General features: G+C 37.1%; 1 protein-coding gene and 1 long non-coding RNA gene across 4 annotated transcripts; one reads left to right on the forward strand and one right to left on the reverse strand.

Moving 5' to 3' along the window:
- Nucleotides 1-3,627: 3,627 nt before the first annotated feature.
- On the forward strand, nt 3,628-7,931 carry LOC116204604 (cysteine-rich receptor-like protein kinase 10). Of its 3 annotated transcripts, none has more exons than XR_004156376.1 (8): nt 3,628-4,108; nt 5,035-5,495; nt 5,867-5,992; nt 6,093-6,214; nt 6,337-6,547; nt 6,630-6,867; nt 6,946-7,133; nt 7,271-7,481. XR_004156376.1 is itself a non-coding variant. In XM_031536772.1 (8 exons), the coding sequence occupies exons 1-8, from the start codon at nt 3,699-3,701 to the stop codon at nt 7,604-7,606; spliced, it is 2,073 nt and encodes a 690-aa protein (XP_031392632.1). In that variant the 5' UTR covers nt 3,631-3,698; the 3' UTR covers nt 7,607-7,931. The 3 variants fall into 3 exon arrangements, 2 of the variants coding, with proteins under 2 accessions (XP_031392632.1, XP_031392633.1); XM_031536772.1 differs by having other exon boundaries at nt 3,631-4,108; nt 6,965-7,133; nt 7,271-7,931; XM_031536773.1 differs by having other exon boundaries at nt 3,633-4,108; nt 6,983-7,133; nt 7,271-7,931.
- Nucleotides 7,932-8,436: 505 nt separating this feature from the next.
- Nucleotides 8,437-9,320, reverse strand: LOC116204626. Its single transcript, XR_004156383.1, has 2 exons — nt 9,100-9,320; nt 8,437-8,918 (listed from the first exon to the last, which is right to left on the reverse strand). It is a non-coding gene; the product is annotated as an uncharacterized LOC116204626 (long non-coding RNA).
- Nucleotides 9,321-16,387: the final 7,067 nt, after the last annotated feature.

The following is a 16,387-nucleotide window of genomic DNA, read 5'->3' on the forward strand; positions in this document are numbered from 1 at the left end:
TGGAGATTCAAAGGCCTTATTGGTATTCCATTTCTTTAGATAATTTTAATTAATAAATTAAAGAATCAAGAGGTTAAAGATTTGATGGTAGTTGGTGAGATTTTTCCTACTCCGTATATATATTTCTATATATCTTTACTAGCTATATTCATTGACTTCTTTTATAATCGAAAAAAATTTGATTTCCCCAAGAGTTTCATAATAGGGAATTTCTTCACCTTGGGAGTTTTCCATCTTGATTACCATAATTTGTAAAATAAATTATTAATTAATCAAACAAATATCTACATTGAACAAGCTGAATCTTTTGCTGCAGATAATAACTCCAAAATTTCACAGAATGATGTTACACCGAACCCTTGGACGGTGCAAAAAGACTGTTTAGTCCTGCGGAAAAGTATGTATCAATCCTTGTTCGACCACTCGCTTACAAAAAGTAGTTGTAGTCATAACAGCTAAGTATATCAGCACACAATGTTATTTAACTGAAAGGCCCTATCTGCATGACATTTAAGAAGAAAGTAACTTATGTAGTGTTTGATAAATTAAGTCCTTAAAAATTAAGCACTTAACTAGTTAAGAAAAGAAATGTATAGGAAGATAGTAGGAATGATAAGGGTGAGAAAATGTTTTGTATGAGGTAAAATATGCCAATAAGTGAAAAATGACTTATTTTATTAAATTAAAATTTTTGACTTACTTATTAAATTGTTTTTTACTCAATCATTAAGTAGATAAAACCATTATCTTTCATCTTTCTCTTTCTCCCCCATTTATTTTCTTATGTATTTAACTTGTAACTAACTTTTAAGCATTTATTTGATTAAGTTGTGAACAAACACAATATTAGAGAAAGATGGTGTAATACAGTGACATACATCGTCGTTTAAGAATCAAAAGATTATTGGTTCGATTTTTGCAAGCGGGACTGTTCATCCCATTCATTTAGCTTTTCATTTCCCTTTGCTAGTTAAGTCCATGTACCTAAGAAGTATCGTTCATTTTGGACGCATTCCACACTTTTCTTTTCTTTCCCTTTTAGTCCATTGCAAAAGTCGTATGTATGTTATAGGAGAGGGTGCTCTTAGGCCTTATAAGTTCACCAAGACACTCGATTCCTTATGATGCGGGATTGATTCTTTGGTGCCTATCATAGTCCCTTATTCACGTATGAGGGTCTTGAGTTCGATTACCGATGAGAGCACCAGGGTGCCTGACATGAAATCTTGTTGAAGAGGTTTACTATAATATCTATATTACCATCAAAAGCGAAAGCAGAATAAATGAAAACTTGAATGCAGCCATAGTGACACTATATCTTTTCTAGAGCTACATGGTCGTAAATTCTATTTCCATGGTAAAGTTCTCTACGTCTCTTCCTTACGCCTTTCCTGTCAGTTGTCAGGAACTTTCTTCTATTTCTCCAATGACAGGACATCTCTAATGACAGGACAAATCCAACTCTCTACAGTTTGAGAATCTTCTTTATTACAACAAAATAAAAGACATTGACGAAGACTGGGAAGAATATTTGAAGTGGAATCCAAGATGGCGATGATGATGATCATTAAGATGATGAAGACAATGACGATGATTATGATTAGTTACAGATGTTTATATGGTTGATAAAACTAGGAAAAAGAAAAAAAAAACAACAAAGCAACACACGTTATCAAATTTTTTAGCTGACGATTAAAAAGCATCAGTAGGGCCTTGCAACGTGCATTTCTTTTGTCGACAATTTTCTAAAGTGTTTCGGTAGAAAAGCATCAGCCGAGGTAATTCTTTGTAGTTTGATGCTCCGAAAAGGTCAATTTTTAGATAATAATAGGTTAAAGTTGCTAATCATCCCATTAGATTAAAGTAACACTTGAAATGATGTCAACTGAAAGTTTCTAGGTTCAATTCTTACTTTAGAGCTTAGAAATTCAAACCTCTTGATTTCAAGCGAGTTCACATACCACTAACAGTACTATACCCTCTTCAATTCATAGCTCATGGCGTTGCCCGCGTAAACCTGGGCTCATTCACTAGTATACATTATTTAATAAGCATCTTTAGATGAGGTGCAACAAAGTAGAATATGAATAAGATCTTCTGATCATGACATAAATTGAATTACAAACGAGATGATCACTCTGGAACCAATAAGAGTAAGCTAGATTTAGAACGATTTTATCACACTAACTTTTATAATTTTAGAAAGACCATTAAAGCCTGGTGGTTGAACATATGACACTAGCTAGTTAGACAGTTGTTACTAGGTTATGAAAGAACTACAGTGGTTTATGAAGGAATTTTCTTAACAGTTTGCAATAACCCTCAGTCCAAACAAATTTTAGGCCTTCCAATTGATGATTGATTAGATTTCAGATCAATATACATCGAAGAAGTTGGACGGTGAGAAAGGTCATGCTTTAGCGGCCAGGAAGAAGAGAGAAAGGTCAAAGCATCGTTATAAGAACCAGACCGGACCGGCTGGTTCGACCGGTCGGACCAGGAATCGGCACCATGTCCGGTCCGGTTCGCTTGAAAACCGAAATGGTAGCTTTGAACCGCCGGACCCATTGAACCGGACGGTTAAAATTTTATTGAACCGGCCGGTTCTATGAGTTTTTATGGATTTCCTATTTAATGTAAAAATTGATTGGTTGTATAAGGATTTGAACTCATGACCTCTTGCTTCTCATATTAACATACTACCAACCAAGCCACCACCACTTTTTTGTTCTTTTAACTCTACTTTTAAGTATTTATTAAAATAAAATATTTATTTTGAAATAAGAAATATTAAATATAGATACTTTCTTGTACTATTGTTATATTTCTTTAAAATCATCATACTTTTATCTTAATTATCATAATTTTTTTAATAATATGAATATTTATTTTATTTTAAATAAACATGCGGTCCGACCCATCGAACCCCCGGTTGAACCCATAAATCCATGATCTCGTATCTCTTCCGGTTCATCATCCGGTCCGGTTCTAATAACACTGGGTCAAAGTGTTATTGTCAGGTAAGTCAGTCATTTGAGTCGTGTCACCATCTCGCCCTATCTTACACGTCCATCTGTCTATGTCCGAGTGCCCTGATTGATCAAATTGTCCACAAGTCTGACTTGGGATTATAACAAACGATTGACTTTGACTTTTTGACTTGGGATTAGAACAAACGCTTATTAACAATACCCGTTCACGTGCCCTTCCAGAAATAGTTTGAGAGAGGACATAAGAGCTTGTGTTAGTGAGGTATTATTTCGGCATCTCTAACGCCTTCTGTGTTGACTTAGGTCAACGGACTGGACACCCCTTGCCATGGCCTTACCCTTATCTCGGATTTCTAACCATAGATTCAATTCTCCGAGCTGGATCAATACAATATCATCACTAGATCCGTGTTGTTTCTTTTCGTAATGTAAGTTTCCGCATTATCTTATAAAGGCTTCGCTCATGTTCTACGGATGGAACCAGCGCTCTCTGCAAACCGTGCGGTCCCACATTTATTGTTTGACTTAAACTTTTACCGTGATAAACAGATTTAGTGCACTCACACTCACCCTCAAATCAAAGTTTAAAAAGAGGTTTCAAATTCAATTTCCACGAATTGTTCGGTTTTACTGTCACCGGAAAGAAGCTAAACGGAGGGAACGTTATAAAAACAAACCACTCATCACCACCGAACTTTCCCCATTAACATGAAGCCCCCAACCTCAACCAACATGAAACCGACACACCGGCAGAGTTCTTCTTCTCCCATCATCATCATCTTCTTCCTTCTCAGCTTGCTGCTCAACCTTTCTTACAGAGCTGAAGCTCAAGATGAGCCCACCTATCTGTTCCATTCCTGCTCGAACGCGACCGTTTTCTCCCCCAACAGCACTTACCAGAGAAACCTCAACGTCCTATTATCTAATCTCTCCTCCAACTCCTCCGATTACATCAGCGGCTTCACCAGTGGCACGGCAGGGCTGGCCCCACTTGACCGGGTGTACGGGCTCTTCCTTTGCCGCGGAGATCAAAGCCAGGCCTCGTGCCGAGACTGTGTTGGCTACGCGACCGGGGACGTTCTCCGGAGATGCCCCAAGGAGAAAGTCTCCACCATATGGTACTGATATGATTTTACCTTTTCCTTCTTAACAGTATGTCCAAAACGGATGCAGGTGAAGCATTACTCTTAGTTGTGATATGTATTGTTATAATTTGGTATTGCCTTTCCGAATCTGTGATATTGCCCAAAAGTTTGTGGACAGCTACGATACGATTCCACCGGCATTCTTGACATGGGATATGGGGATAGTTCCAAATCGCAAATCGTCATTGACCTTGGAATCTGTTGCCTCAAGTCCCTTTGGCTAAAGGATGGTGCAGCCGGCAGGCACACTTTCCTCATTCAAAAGAACAATGTGTTTAGCTGATTTACATAGAGTTTGGTAACGAAGTTCTGTGCGATTTAATTTGATTTATTTTGATTTAAGGAGATGAATACAAAAGTGGGCGCTAAAAGCATGTTAGAGAATTTAAAGGAAAAGATAAAAAAGAAATATTTGTGTTGTTGAAATTGAGAAAAAAAATTATTGTAATTGAGGAAAAATATTGAATAATTGAGAGAATTTAATATTAAAAAATTAATTAAATAATATATAAGAAAAGTATAACAGAGAATTTGAATAAAATGATAAAAAAGTAATGATTTTGTTATTGAATTGATAGAAAAGTAAAATTAAATTAAGTAAAGTCAAACTTTATTACCAAACATTAATTTTCAACATCTAGCGTCGATATAGCGTGGGGGAACCTGGCGATGTGCACGCCGTTTTCCTGTTTGTTCTGTTCTGTTCTGTGTAGTTGCAATCTGGTCATGCCTGTCGCCAGCATTTGCCCCTCTTGCAGCTGCTTATGACTTTTTAAAAGCGGGGTTCATTTTCTAGATTTGAAAACAGCGAGTGTTAACTTGTGATTGCTTATAATTTGTATTGCTGGGATGATTTGCCATCGGATTAACATTTCACTGTATACGGTTGCTATTAACAGGTATGACCAGTGCATGCTGACCTATTCCAATCAATCGATCCTGTCCACCATGAGGGACAGTCCATTTCTAGTGTTGTACAACACTGCGAACATATCAGACCCAACCCGATTCAACAGTTTGGTGGATGAGGCAACAAGCATCCTTCCCTTGAGGACTGCAAGAAGCCAAATTGCAGGAAAGAAGTTTGCAGTGCAGAGAGCCGATTTCACTATGTTGCAGCGTCTGTACACGCTCGCCCAGTGCACGCCCGACTTGACCCCAACAGACTGTACTATGTGCCTGCAAACGGGGGCTGGAGTGCTTCTTCGAGGTTCTCATGGAGCTAGATACTTTAACCCAAGCTGCACTATTCGGTATGAGACTTATGTGTTCTACAACGAAACTGCTGTAGCGCTGCTGTTGCCACCTCCTCCAGCACCAGCTCCCCAGCCTCCTCCAAGTTTGGTTCCAAGGCCTAAAGGTGAAAGTTTCATATCTCCTGTCCCAAATATTGGTTTACCGTTTGGGAAAATAACTGGAAATGAAATTGTGTGTCGACTAGCTGCTCAGTTTACAAGTTCGACTTGGTATCAAGCTCTTGGCATGAGTGCTCCTGACACCCTTCCACAAATAATCAGAGGGGATTCCCATTGATTCTGTTCGATATTTTTCTCCTGTGATGGTCGTATCATTATTGTTTTTTAACGTTTATATTTTTGATGAGTTCATCACCGGAGATTGGCTTAAAGCACGAGATGGTATCGTCAATACATGCCTCTGTGAGAGATTTCCAGCTTTTGGTTTTACTAAGGTCCAACGAAGGCTATAAATGGATTATTATGATATATGCAGGTCGTAAGATCTCAACAGCGGTAATTATTGCCCTTGTTACTCCAATTGGTGTCACGGTCATGGTATTCATCATATTGTGTTGTTTGAAACGAAGGAGAGCAGCAAAGAGACTGTATGCAGCAAGCGGTAAACCATTTAAAATTGGTCTTTTATCCATTTAGGCAAGAAATATTTTGTCTGCGTCACTTGTATGGAGCTGACTCTGTCTGTTGTTTGCTTTGCTCAGTTGGAAATGATATCACAAATGCTGGGTCCCTACAGTTTGATTTTGCCCCAATACTAGCTGCAACAGAGGATTTCTCCGCCAATAACAAATTAGGTGAAGGAGGGTTTGGCGAAGTCTTCAAGGTATACAACTAATGGTACAGGAGATTGTTGCCGAAGTATGCAAGCAGGATCAACCTGAAGTATAAAGTGAAAAAATTTTCAAGCTAATGAGCCTCAGATCATTTGATGCTACTTTGATTCAGGGTGTGCTTCGGACTGGACAGCTCATAGCCGTAAAAAGATTGTCTAGGAGCTCAGGACAAGGTGCTGAAGAATTTAAGAATGAAGTCATGGTGGTGGCGAAGCTTCAGCACAGGAATCTCGTGCGGCTGCTCGGGTTTTGCCTTGAAGGAGAAGAGAAAATCCTTGTCTATGAATATGTGCACAACAAGAGCCTCGACAACCTCTTATTTGGTATACTCCATCTGATGATTTGATGCTTATCTGAATTATTTTGACGTCTATTCAAGTGTGTTAACTCAGTTAACAATCTCAGACTCGGAGAAACAGGGACGCTTGGATTGGTCAAGGAGATACAAGATTATAGCAGGGATAGCAAGAGGCATGTTGTATCTTCATGAAGAATCCCGACTCAGGATAATTCACCGTGATCTTAAAACTAGCAATGTGTTGCTCGACGCAGATATGAACCCAAAGATTGCAGATTTTGGAATGGCGAGGATCTTCGGGGTCGATCAAACACAAGGAACCACAAACAAAGTTGTCGGAACATTGTAAGTAGTTTCAAGTATAATTCTGAGCCTCTTTTTTTTTTTTTGGGATAAGTAAACCTTTTGTTATTTTGTTGCCAGATCGAATCAAAATTAATAGGACGCTTTGGATTTTTAGTGGTTACATGTCCCCAGAGTATGCAATGCACGGGCAGTTCTCGGTGAAATCTGATGTCTACAGCTTCGGGGTCTTGGTTCTAGAGATCATATCAGGTGAAAAGAATAGTTCCTTCTATCAATCTGGCACTGCAGAGGACCTTCCTAGCCACGTAAGTTGTTATATATATAATTGTCTGTCTTGTTAAATCGTAGAACTTTAAGATTTAAGATCAGTTGGGAATTTCAGAATCTCATATTTCTTTGTTCTTCTGCTAAGTAACCCAAAACTGAATTCAATTTTCTCTAGGCTTGGAAGCACTGGAGGGACGGGACACCTATGGAAGTGTTGGATCCAATTTTGAGGGACTCATGCTCGAGGAACGAAGTCATTAGATGCATCCACATGAGCTTACTGTGCCTTCAGGAAGACCCAGCAGATCGGCCCACAATGGCCATGATAGCTCTCATGCTTAACAGCTACTCTGTTACCTTGCCAGTCCCTCAACAACCTGCATTTTTCTTCCGTAGCAGGACGGATCAGCTGTACTCGGAGTCAGGGGAGCCAGGATCCAGTAAATCCACAAGCAAGTCGATGCCGGTGTCTGTGAATGAAGTGTCGATTACTGAAGTTGAACCTCGGTAGAAGGAAGATTCTAATGAACAATGGGTGAGTTGTACCTATTATAAGTTCCCTACATGGACAAGCAAAAGATTTTACCAAGATCACACTTTCAGATGTCTGTAATAGCTTGAATACTGAACTGCGTGGTGGAGTCCGGAGACCGTTCTGCATTATATTATGCTCATAGGAAGATCCACATCTGTTCAATTCTTTATTAGTAGCGTTGTGTATGAGACTGTATGTATCAAAATTATTTTTGAAGGAACACTTCTGAAGCTGCTTTCTTTTATTTGATTCTGAAAATGTGGGGAAAGCATGCAAAGTGGAAATCTTTCATTTTTATTGATGTGCACTTTTGTTATAGTTTCTCGTGTTGTAATGTGTCATCAGGAAAGAATCCTGCCAGTTTCATACCCATTAGGCAATTGCCCTGCTAGAATTCCCATAGGCGAGGATAAGTTTGGAACAGGTTATCTACTGTCACGACCTGAAATTTCAGCAACATTTCTCATAAAATTGTAATAATCCAAAACTTGCTAATATTTTAATATGCTAGACCTCTAATTGTCATTTAATTATTCCATCAAGTAAATCACATATCAAACATCCTAATAGATTATTAATGATTTCCAATTACCAAAAGAATAATTATACAAAAAAATTTTAGATCGTAACATACTTTCAAACTTCTCTTATAATAGCTTAATTATCTATAAAATATAAAATAAACAAGGCTATCTAGGAAGTCCTCCAACTGTAAAAAAATGGTTCTCTTGCTCAGTCAAGCTAATCTCTATTTCATCAGGAAAAAAATATGTAGAGAATGTAAGCTGCATTTCAGTAAATACTAATTCCACGATAAAATGAAATATTAAAATTATTTACTTATGCAATGAATATTCACAAACAACCACATATCACTTGTCTTACAACACTCATTATAAAACAATTTTTTTTATTATATATTCACTCACCAACCTCGAATCGTGATATCCTTCATCGATTCAATATAATCTAAACTCAGCAATAATTTCAATATAACAAATACTAGCCATAGAGACGCATTCCCTTGTGACAGAGTTCTGAATGTACCGTGACCCTGCATGCATCATCCACAATCTCCTCATATCAAATCTCATAAGCGGGGTTGCCTATTATTCTCTCGTAGTAAGAGCCTAATGTCCATTTTATATTCTGCTTGATTAGCAGCCTGATCGTCGGTCTTATATTCTACCGGTTCACTGGCATGATCGTCCGTTTTATATTTTGCCAGTTCAGTGGCCTAATCGTACGTTTTATATTCCTCCGAATCAGCGGTCTGATCATCCCATGGCTATAATAACAAACCACATTAACATCATATCGTAATCAACCGAACTAATTTACCTTCATCTTTAACAATTAAAGCATCAAGATCCTTATATTATCTTTATTGCGCTTATCTTAATCAAAATAAGCATTTATATAATAAATTTATAATTTAGCCTCATTCCATGATGGAATACAGTACTCACCGAACACCCAAAATGGTTCACCAACTTGACCTTAGGATGCACAATATCGGTGTCCTCAGCCCTAGCTCCCGCTCTCACATCCTCCTGTCTGCCCTTCCTTTCTTCTTCTTCCACCTGCTCCTTCTTGAGCTCCCTCTACCGCTCGTTCGATCTCTCCTTCGCTCTCGTTCTCACTCTCGCTCCCCCTCTGTTTTTCTTTCTTTCTTAACTTTTTACCAGAACCTTCCTAGCCTCTATCGAAAAATAAAAAGAAACAATTATAAAAGTCCAAATTACAAAGGAGAAGAGGGAGGCGGTGGGGAGTTGATTTGGGCGGAATAAGATCATGGGTTTGGGTTCAAGGCCCATGTAACTATAGGCCCCTATATACATGTGTGTATGCAATAGTGCATATGTGCCTATATGTGTGTATCATAACACCAAGTTTCACATCTACCATGTTTGTCTGTAACGAGTGCACTCATTCTCCAATTCCCCCCCGATGAACAATACATGAAGATTAGCTGGTAAACATTTGGAGCAAGATCAACTGCGCGCTGTCTATGTACTTTGCCGATCACACATGCTAGCCCGTAGTAATCTAAGGGTGTGTTTATTTCAACGTAATTAAATAAGTACTTAAAAGTTAGTTATAATGAAAAATGAATGTAAGAAAGAGGAAAATATGAAAGATGAGGGTCTAAGCCAGTTATCATTAAGCAAAAACTTACTTAATGAAATAAGTAAAAAAATTTCACTTAATGAAATAAATCATTTTCCACTTATTGGTGTTCTTATCTCTCACAAAACTTCTCTCATCTTTATTCACTCTTGCCTTTTTCCTATATATTTCTTTCATTAACTAATTAAGTGCTTAATTTTTAAGCACTTAATTTATTAAACGTCACCTAACTTCACCGGTCCGTAACTTTCTCCCCTCTATTCCTGGTACATCTGGTATTCATAATAAAAGGAAGCAGCACCCATCAAGCCAGAGACCTAAAATGCACTATTCATCATGACTTTGCGTCGAAGTATTTTGGAGGGACCTTTAGAACCAATCGGAGCTCTTAGGTCCATCCATCATGTGATAAGGTCTTTCCATCACAATGCACTAAACTTAACCAACTTATGTACATGGAGAAATCATAGACCAAGACGTACGAGCATGCAAAATATTGGGTAAGGCGTAACTGCGAACAATCAAATCAACGAAACCAAGTCAGATTTTCAACTAATATGAAGGAACATAAGGCATATGGGCGTATGAAACTTAATATGTGGAACATAATAGAGAGTAAACAACTTTATGAGAAGGAGGAGCACTTGAACCGTTACCAACAGTAACCGAGGATAAACATGGAAGATGGCTATAGTGACTGAAGATTACTCGAGCCCTTGTTTATAGGGGAGACAGCTCCCATATCTAGAAACATGAGAGAACAAACGATTATCAAGAGGTGACTGGAGGTCAAGTTCTAATCATCAATATATCGTGAGAAAGCGTTTCTATGTACAAGTATACTGTTTCTCAAGCATATCTTGATGAGATGCGACGAAATAGAAGAGGGAGAAATCTTCGCAAATCATGATATAAATCAAACTACAGATGATATTGTCAATCTCAGAGGATATCGAGAGACTCCGTTTTATATTTTTGATGATTTTGTCATGAATATATACAATTTTGGGACGTGGCACTAAAGTCGGTCTGAATATTACTGTCATATCAAGAGGCTCGAGAATGGGCTTGTAAAGATGGCACCAGCTGGTCGGGCTGTTAGTGCTAAAGTTAGGAGGGAAGGGGACAGTTCATGGATAGATTTTCTTAACCTTTTTCAATAACCCTCAACTCAAACGAGTTGTAGACCATAACCATTTGTTTCCAAACCTGCGTACCGACTGTATCACGTGCAGTAGGATACAGGAAATCAAGGGCTAGCTAGCTGAAAGAAACTAGAGTCGGTCAACAGAAATTAGTTCGGGTTGGCTTACAGTAACCTATCTCATGGTTTCGGCTGGACTGGCCTTCCATTGAATGGTGATAAGAATTTCAGATCAGTGTGCCCAGAAGAAGAAAATTAGGTTAGAACCTGCGCGTTGCGCATGAAGGATTTTTAAAATTAAATATTTTATGTATTTCCCATAAAAAATATCAATATACATATATGTAAAAAAAAAGTGTCGAACTTAATTTTTATGCCGCCACATCATCAAAAATATAAAACGAAGTTTTCTTGCAATGCCACGTCATCATCATATATGTATATAGTAAGAAATTTTTTATATTCTTTCATCAAGAAATATTTATCCACTAATAAAGTATATTCATAATATTTTCTTATTTAATATATAGTAGAATATATAATTTCATACAACCAATAATCATGACTTTCACAAAAGGCAAATTACAGAAGTTCCAATACAGAGGATCACCATGTATACGGTTGGTTACCAATAATGACGTCGGGTTTTTCTTTCATATTGACAAAAATCTCTGCAAATTGCTTCCTACAAAACCAATAGGATGCAAGTACTATAGGGTGCATTTGGTACATAGGAATCTGTCATGTTAATTATTTTCTCAGGGTCCGCCAGATTCTCACGTTTGGTTGATTCCTGGAAATTCACATTCGCACATTCAATTCTCACTGGAGTATTCCCACTAGGAGGTGAGAAAGTGGATTCCCACTTTGGTAATGATGTACCTTACTAGTAATCACTTCACTGGCAAGCTCGCAAATGCATTCTAAGGTTACTCTTTGTAAATAATTTTACATTCTGATAATATTTTACTGTTAGGAAATAGTTGTCCTCTGACCAATACTAAGCCATGAATAATGCAACAGTAATCATTTAAATCGTCGGGGCTAGGACCACCAACTAGTTTCAAAACCAACAGTTATTCCCCTATATATACCAAATGGCTATATATAAAAATTTTGTTAAAAATATATATAATTTAATAATATTTTGCTATAATACAAGATCGAAAATAGGTAAAAAGATATATCCAAACACAATAATGTATATACATATACATATATATATATATATATATATAAAGATTCTAATATATCTTCAAACGGCATCTGCATCCAAAAAAATATAGGATTTCTTTAATAATTTCCTATAAGTAGAGACGTAAAATAGTTAGAAAATCAATCAAAATCCAAACGACATTTATATATTGTTAAAAAGAAAAAGATCTTTTCTCTACAGAAAACAAAATAAGTGAGAGGACGGATAGAAATATGTAGAAATTGTCGAGCCCTGCGAGGAATTAGCTTTGTGTGGAGACACCGAAAATGTGCAGATTCTGTTTGGGTTGGGTTCTTTACTATCCATGCTCGATAGGTGCCACTAGGAGTAGGAAAATTATTGATTTTGTTGTTTTTGCTAGTTTCATTGCCTTGTAGATTTTAGGGGCATATTATCCGTGATGGTTATGGTTACTATTATCACTTTTTGATTATTTTCTTATTAACTCGAAGTCATTATTTTAATCGGGTAATTGAAATTCTCTATGAGCTTTTCATTGCTTGTTTTAGTATTTTTGTTTCGATGATGAGCTGTTTGTGGATTTATTTCTAGGGCAAAATTGGTATTGGTCATATCTTTTTGTACTGGTTACTAAAATCACAAAGAAAAGTTTGAATTGATGTTTGAACCTTTTCTTCGAGGTAATTATATTTTCCTATTTTTGATAATATTGATACGAGAAACATCAAGGAAGAGTTGTTGCATTATACTGATTTTATGGGAGTCCCTCATTTGACTTGTTTTATTTTGCTTGAGGATGAGTTCTTCGAATTTCATGTTTAGCCTTTTGACTAACTACGAGATAGGAAAGCATCTTGCAAGGACTGATTTTTGTTGGATCTCGAAGTCTTTGTCAGATATTTTAGCTTGGGTAAATTTATAGAATTTCAACATGATAAATTATGGAATAAGGATAGTTATCTGTTAAGAAAAAAGCTAGCCACTGCCCTAGGATTATTTTTAGCTTGAGTAACTTATTTATTGCTTATTAATAACAATTGAAGCTAGTTTAGTCCCGAGGTTCTCAGGGACAATTAAGTCTGAATAAATTTCTTCCTTTCGGGTTCAAATGCGATATTGTTTTTCATAAAGAATATATGAAGAAAATGAGTATATTTTATAAGTGTTTTCTTGCTATGCTTATGACTTATAGGAGTTGAAGAGACTGAAACTTTGCATCCTAATGGTTCAGCTTCAATAAATATTTTGGGAGTTAGGTGAGTACTCTATTCTATTGTGAAATGACATTACAATTATATGAAGTATCTTGAGAATAATAAATATTGTAATTGCTAGAGACTGAGAATTCGGCCTTGGTTTGTTGTGTGAGAGATGTCGTTCTTTAATGTTATGTTTATTTATGAGATGATGTGATGTGATTGTTTGGGATGATATTGCTCATTTGCTTATACCGATGAGACGTACAGACTGCGGATATAAGAAAGCACGCTAGATCGCTGATTCAGCAGGATGTAAAATGGACTCTAGACCGTTGATCCGATGGGATACAAACGGGGCGCTAGATCACTGATCCAATAGGATATCAAAACGGATGTTAGACCACTGATCCGGTAAGATATAAAATGGATACTAGATTGGAGGTTTGAGGATGGGTAGCCTCGCTTATGAGAGTTGATTGAAGGGGTTTTTACCCCAAATGACCTATGATTTATCCGTTTTGTCAAATCTATCATATGCTTTTTTTTGTCAGATATATCTCATAGTTTACTTTTTGTATCAAATCTATTCCAGCATTATCTTTTCTGTCAACATCTAATGGCCGTGCTGACGTGGCACTTGGAGGGATAGTAGGCCACACTTGCCAAGTGGGCACCACGTCAGCACGGCCGTTAGATGTCGACGGAAAAACGTCGTAATAGATTTGATACAAAAAGTAGATCATGAGATATATTTGACCAAAAAAAACATATGATAGATTTGACAAAACGAATAAACCATGGGTCATTTGAGGTAAATTCACCTTGATTGAAATATGTGTGATCACAGTACTGTCATAACTCTATCGCAAGGATTGCCACCCTATGGCCATATTGTTGATTGTGTTATATAATGTCTGTTTGAAATTGATTGTGTGATGGTTACCATAGCTTTATAAAGTTGTTATGGTACTGCTAAATGCTTTGTGATGATTATTTGATTGATGTATGTATGATATTGAATCACATGTAATGGTTACAAGAATTGAGGTTAGTAAATGTTTGTATAAAAGGTATAAAATTTGTAGATTTTGATTTATTATATGATTGTATAGATATTTGCAAGTTGAATGATATTGGTCGATGGATTTGTATATAGTGTATGTTCTATTCATATATCTATAAATATATATATATATATATATTAAATATAATGTCTATATAAATATACATTGAGTTATTTGAAAATTTATATTCATTTATATAGTTCATTTTATTATGAAATCTTGTCCTCAATGAGATGCAACTCACACTCTGTATATTATTTTTCAGATGGAATAGAGATTAGTGTGGCCAAGCAGAAGAACCATTTTTGTTAGTGGAGATCAGCTTAGAAGACTTTCTAGATAGTCTTGTTATCGTGCGCACCCGAATTTCATCTCGTCGGGGCACGCGTGCGTGCGCCTATGTAATACGGCTTGGGAGTGTCCACCTTCCCGGGGACGCGTGGCGGACACACGTGAGAAGGAGTCGTCACTTGGCATTTTACGACCCAAAGGTCGAGGGCTAACAAGTTACCCGGGTTTAGGGGTACGATGTACACCTAATTGCTAAGGCATATGATCTACGAAACACGAGATTCCGAATTCGGGGGTTCTGTTACATGCGAGCTTATATCTCGCATGCCCTATCGGTACTCTAGCTTGTCTAGGCTTGCCATTTTAATTTAATTACCGCTTAATTAAGTTCCGTTCATCTTACGCGTTTCGACATCGTAAATTCGAAGAAACACTCCAACCGTCCACTCTCCAATCGGGATTCTTACATGAATAAATGTACAATATAAATCCTTATATTGTCCTCTCAAATAAATAAAAATTACAACAACTGAATCCCAATCGGTTCGCGTTCGGTCATTATTCCACTCGTGTTCACCGTGTGATTTGAAAAGATTGAAACTGAAATTAAGATGCGCACTCAGTGTTTAGAGGATTAGATCCCGTAATCTACGATTGGGGCGTTGGACCCCATGTGAATCATGTCCTAAAGGATCGGGCTCGACCCGCATAACAAACAAGTGCAGAAATGTAACAAGCAAGCACAAATAATCAAACAATGGAGTTTTGTTATTGCCGAATTTACGTGAGTTAACCAATTATTAACCCGCGTATCTTGGCACACAAATCATACCTTAAAGCAAACAAATGGGTGATGGAGAGGGGATGTGGCATTCGGCATTATTTTTTGTGGACCCGACAAACACAACGTTTGTAATCGAGTCTCGGATGTGTGTGTTACTTTTTAGAATTTGCTGTATTGTGACAATGTGGCTTTTACAGATTGTGACAAGAGTGTTTTTGCCTGAAACCCACATCCTAACCCTTTTACTTAACTATTTGCCCGTGTTTAATTAAGCCGAGTTTGTGATGAATTTGTTTTCTCATGTTTTGACACATTCTAAACACAAACCTACGCTAGGATGACGGCAGGACAATAACCGGTAGTTATACCCTTGAATCGGGAAATATGTGTGTGCATGAAAAATCAAGATTACGTGGTACGCATCTCGGTACTCTTGAAATTGTGAATTTTAAAAGGGCATGACCAACAATTCTTGAACTGTCGACGCGATTACAAATTATTAATCAATTCTTTTTTTTTTCGCTCGATAATTAATCAATTCGTGTAATTCATTTAAAAGAGTCAAGTGGTTTATTTAGCCAAGTTTAGCATCTCGATCGTCTTGTGTGTGGAATTTTAAGTTGATTAAAATTTACCGAATACTTTAATTTATGGATTTCGAACCGTTGGAATGGCCATTAGTGGGCCGCCCGATAAATTCTAATTTCCGACCGTCTTGAAATTAAAAATTTTGATTTTAAGCCGAGTTTACATTATTAAACTGATTCGCGTGAGGTTTCGAATTAAACAATGAAATAAAGCATTTAAAACACGGATCAAGAGCACATCATCACATCAAGCACGATAAACATACGTATTTTACACAATCGGTGCCGCTATGATTACGATAAACACATGCAAACGTACACACACATAATATTAATGGAATCGATAGAATGGCACCGACTCATGGAAACGCAAAAAAAATC

This window comes from Punica granatum, chromosome 4 (assembly GCF_007655135.1).
Source record: "Punica granatum isolate Tunisia-2019 chromosome 4, ASM765513v2, whole genome shotgun sequence".
Taxonomy (NCBI): Eukaryota; Viridiplantae; Streptophyta; class Magnoliopsida; order Myrtales; family Lythraceae; genus Punica; species Punica granatum.

Bases quoted from the DNA above. Each gene is read 5' to 3' on its own strand.
- LOC116204604 (XM_031536772.1), top strand. From the start codon at position 3,699: ATGAAGCCCCCAACCTCAACCAACATGAAACCGACACACCGGCAGAGT. The intron at 5,496-5,866 runs GTGAAAGTTTCA...TGATATATGCAG, and splicing joins TTTGGTTCCAAGGCCTAAAG to GTCGTAAGATCTCAACAGCG. The intron at 6,868-6,964 runs GTAAGTAGTTTC...CAAAATTAATAG, and splicing joins AACAAAGTTGTCGGAACATT to GACGCTTTGGATTTTTAGTG.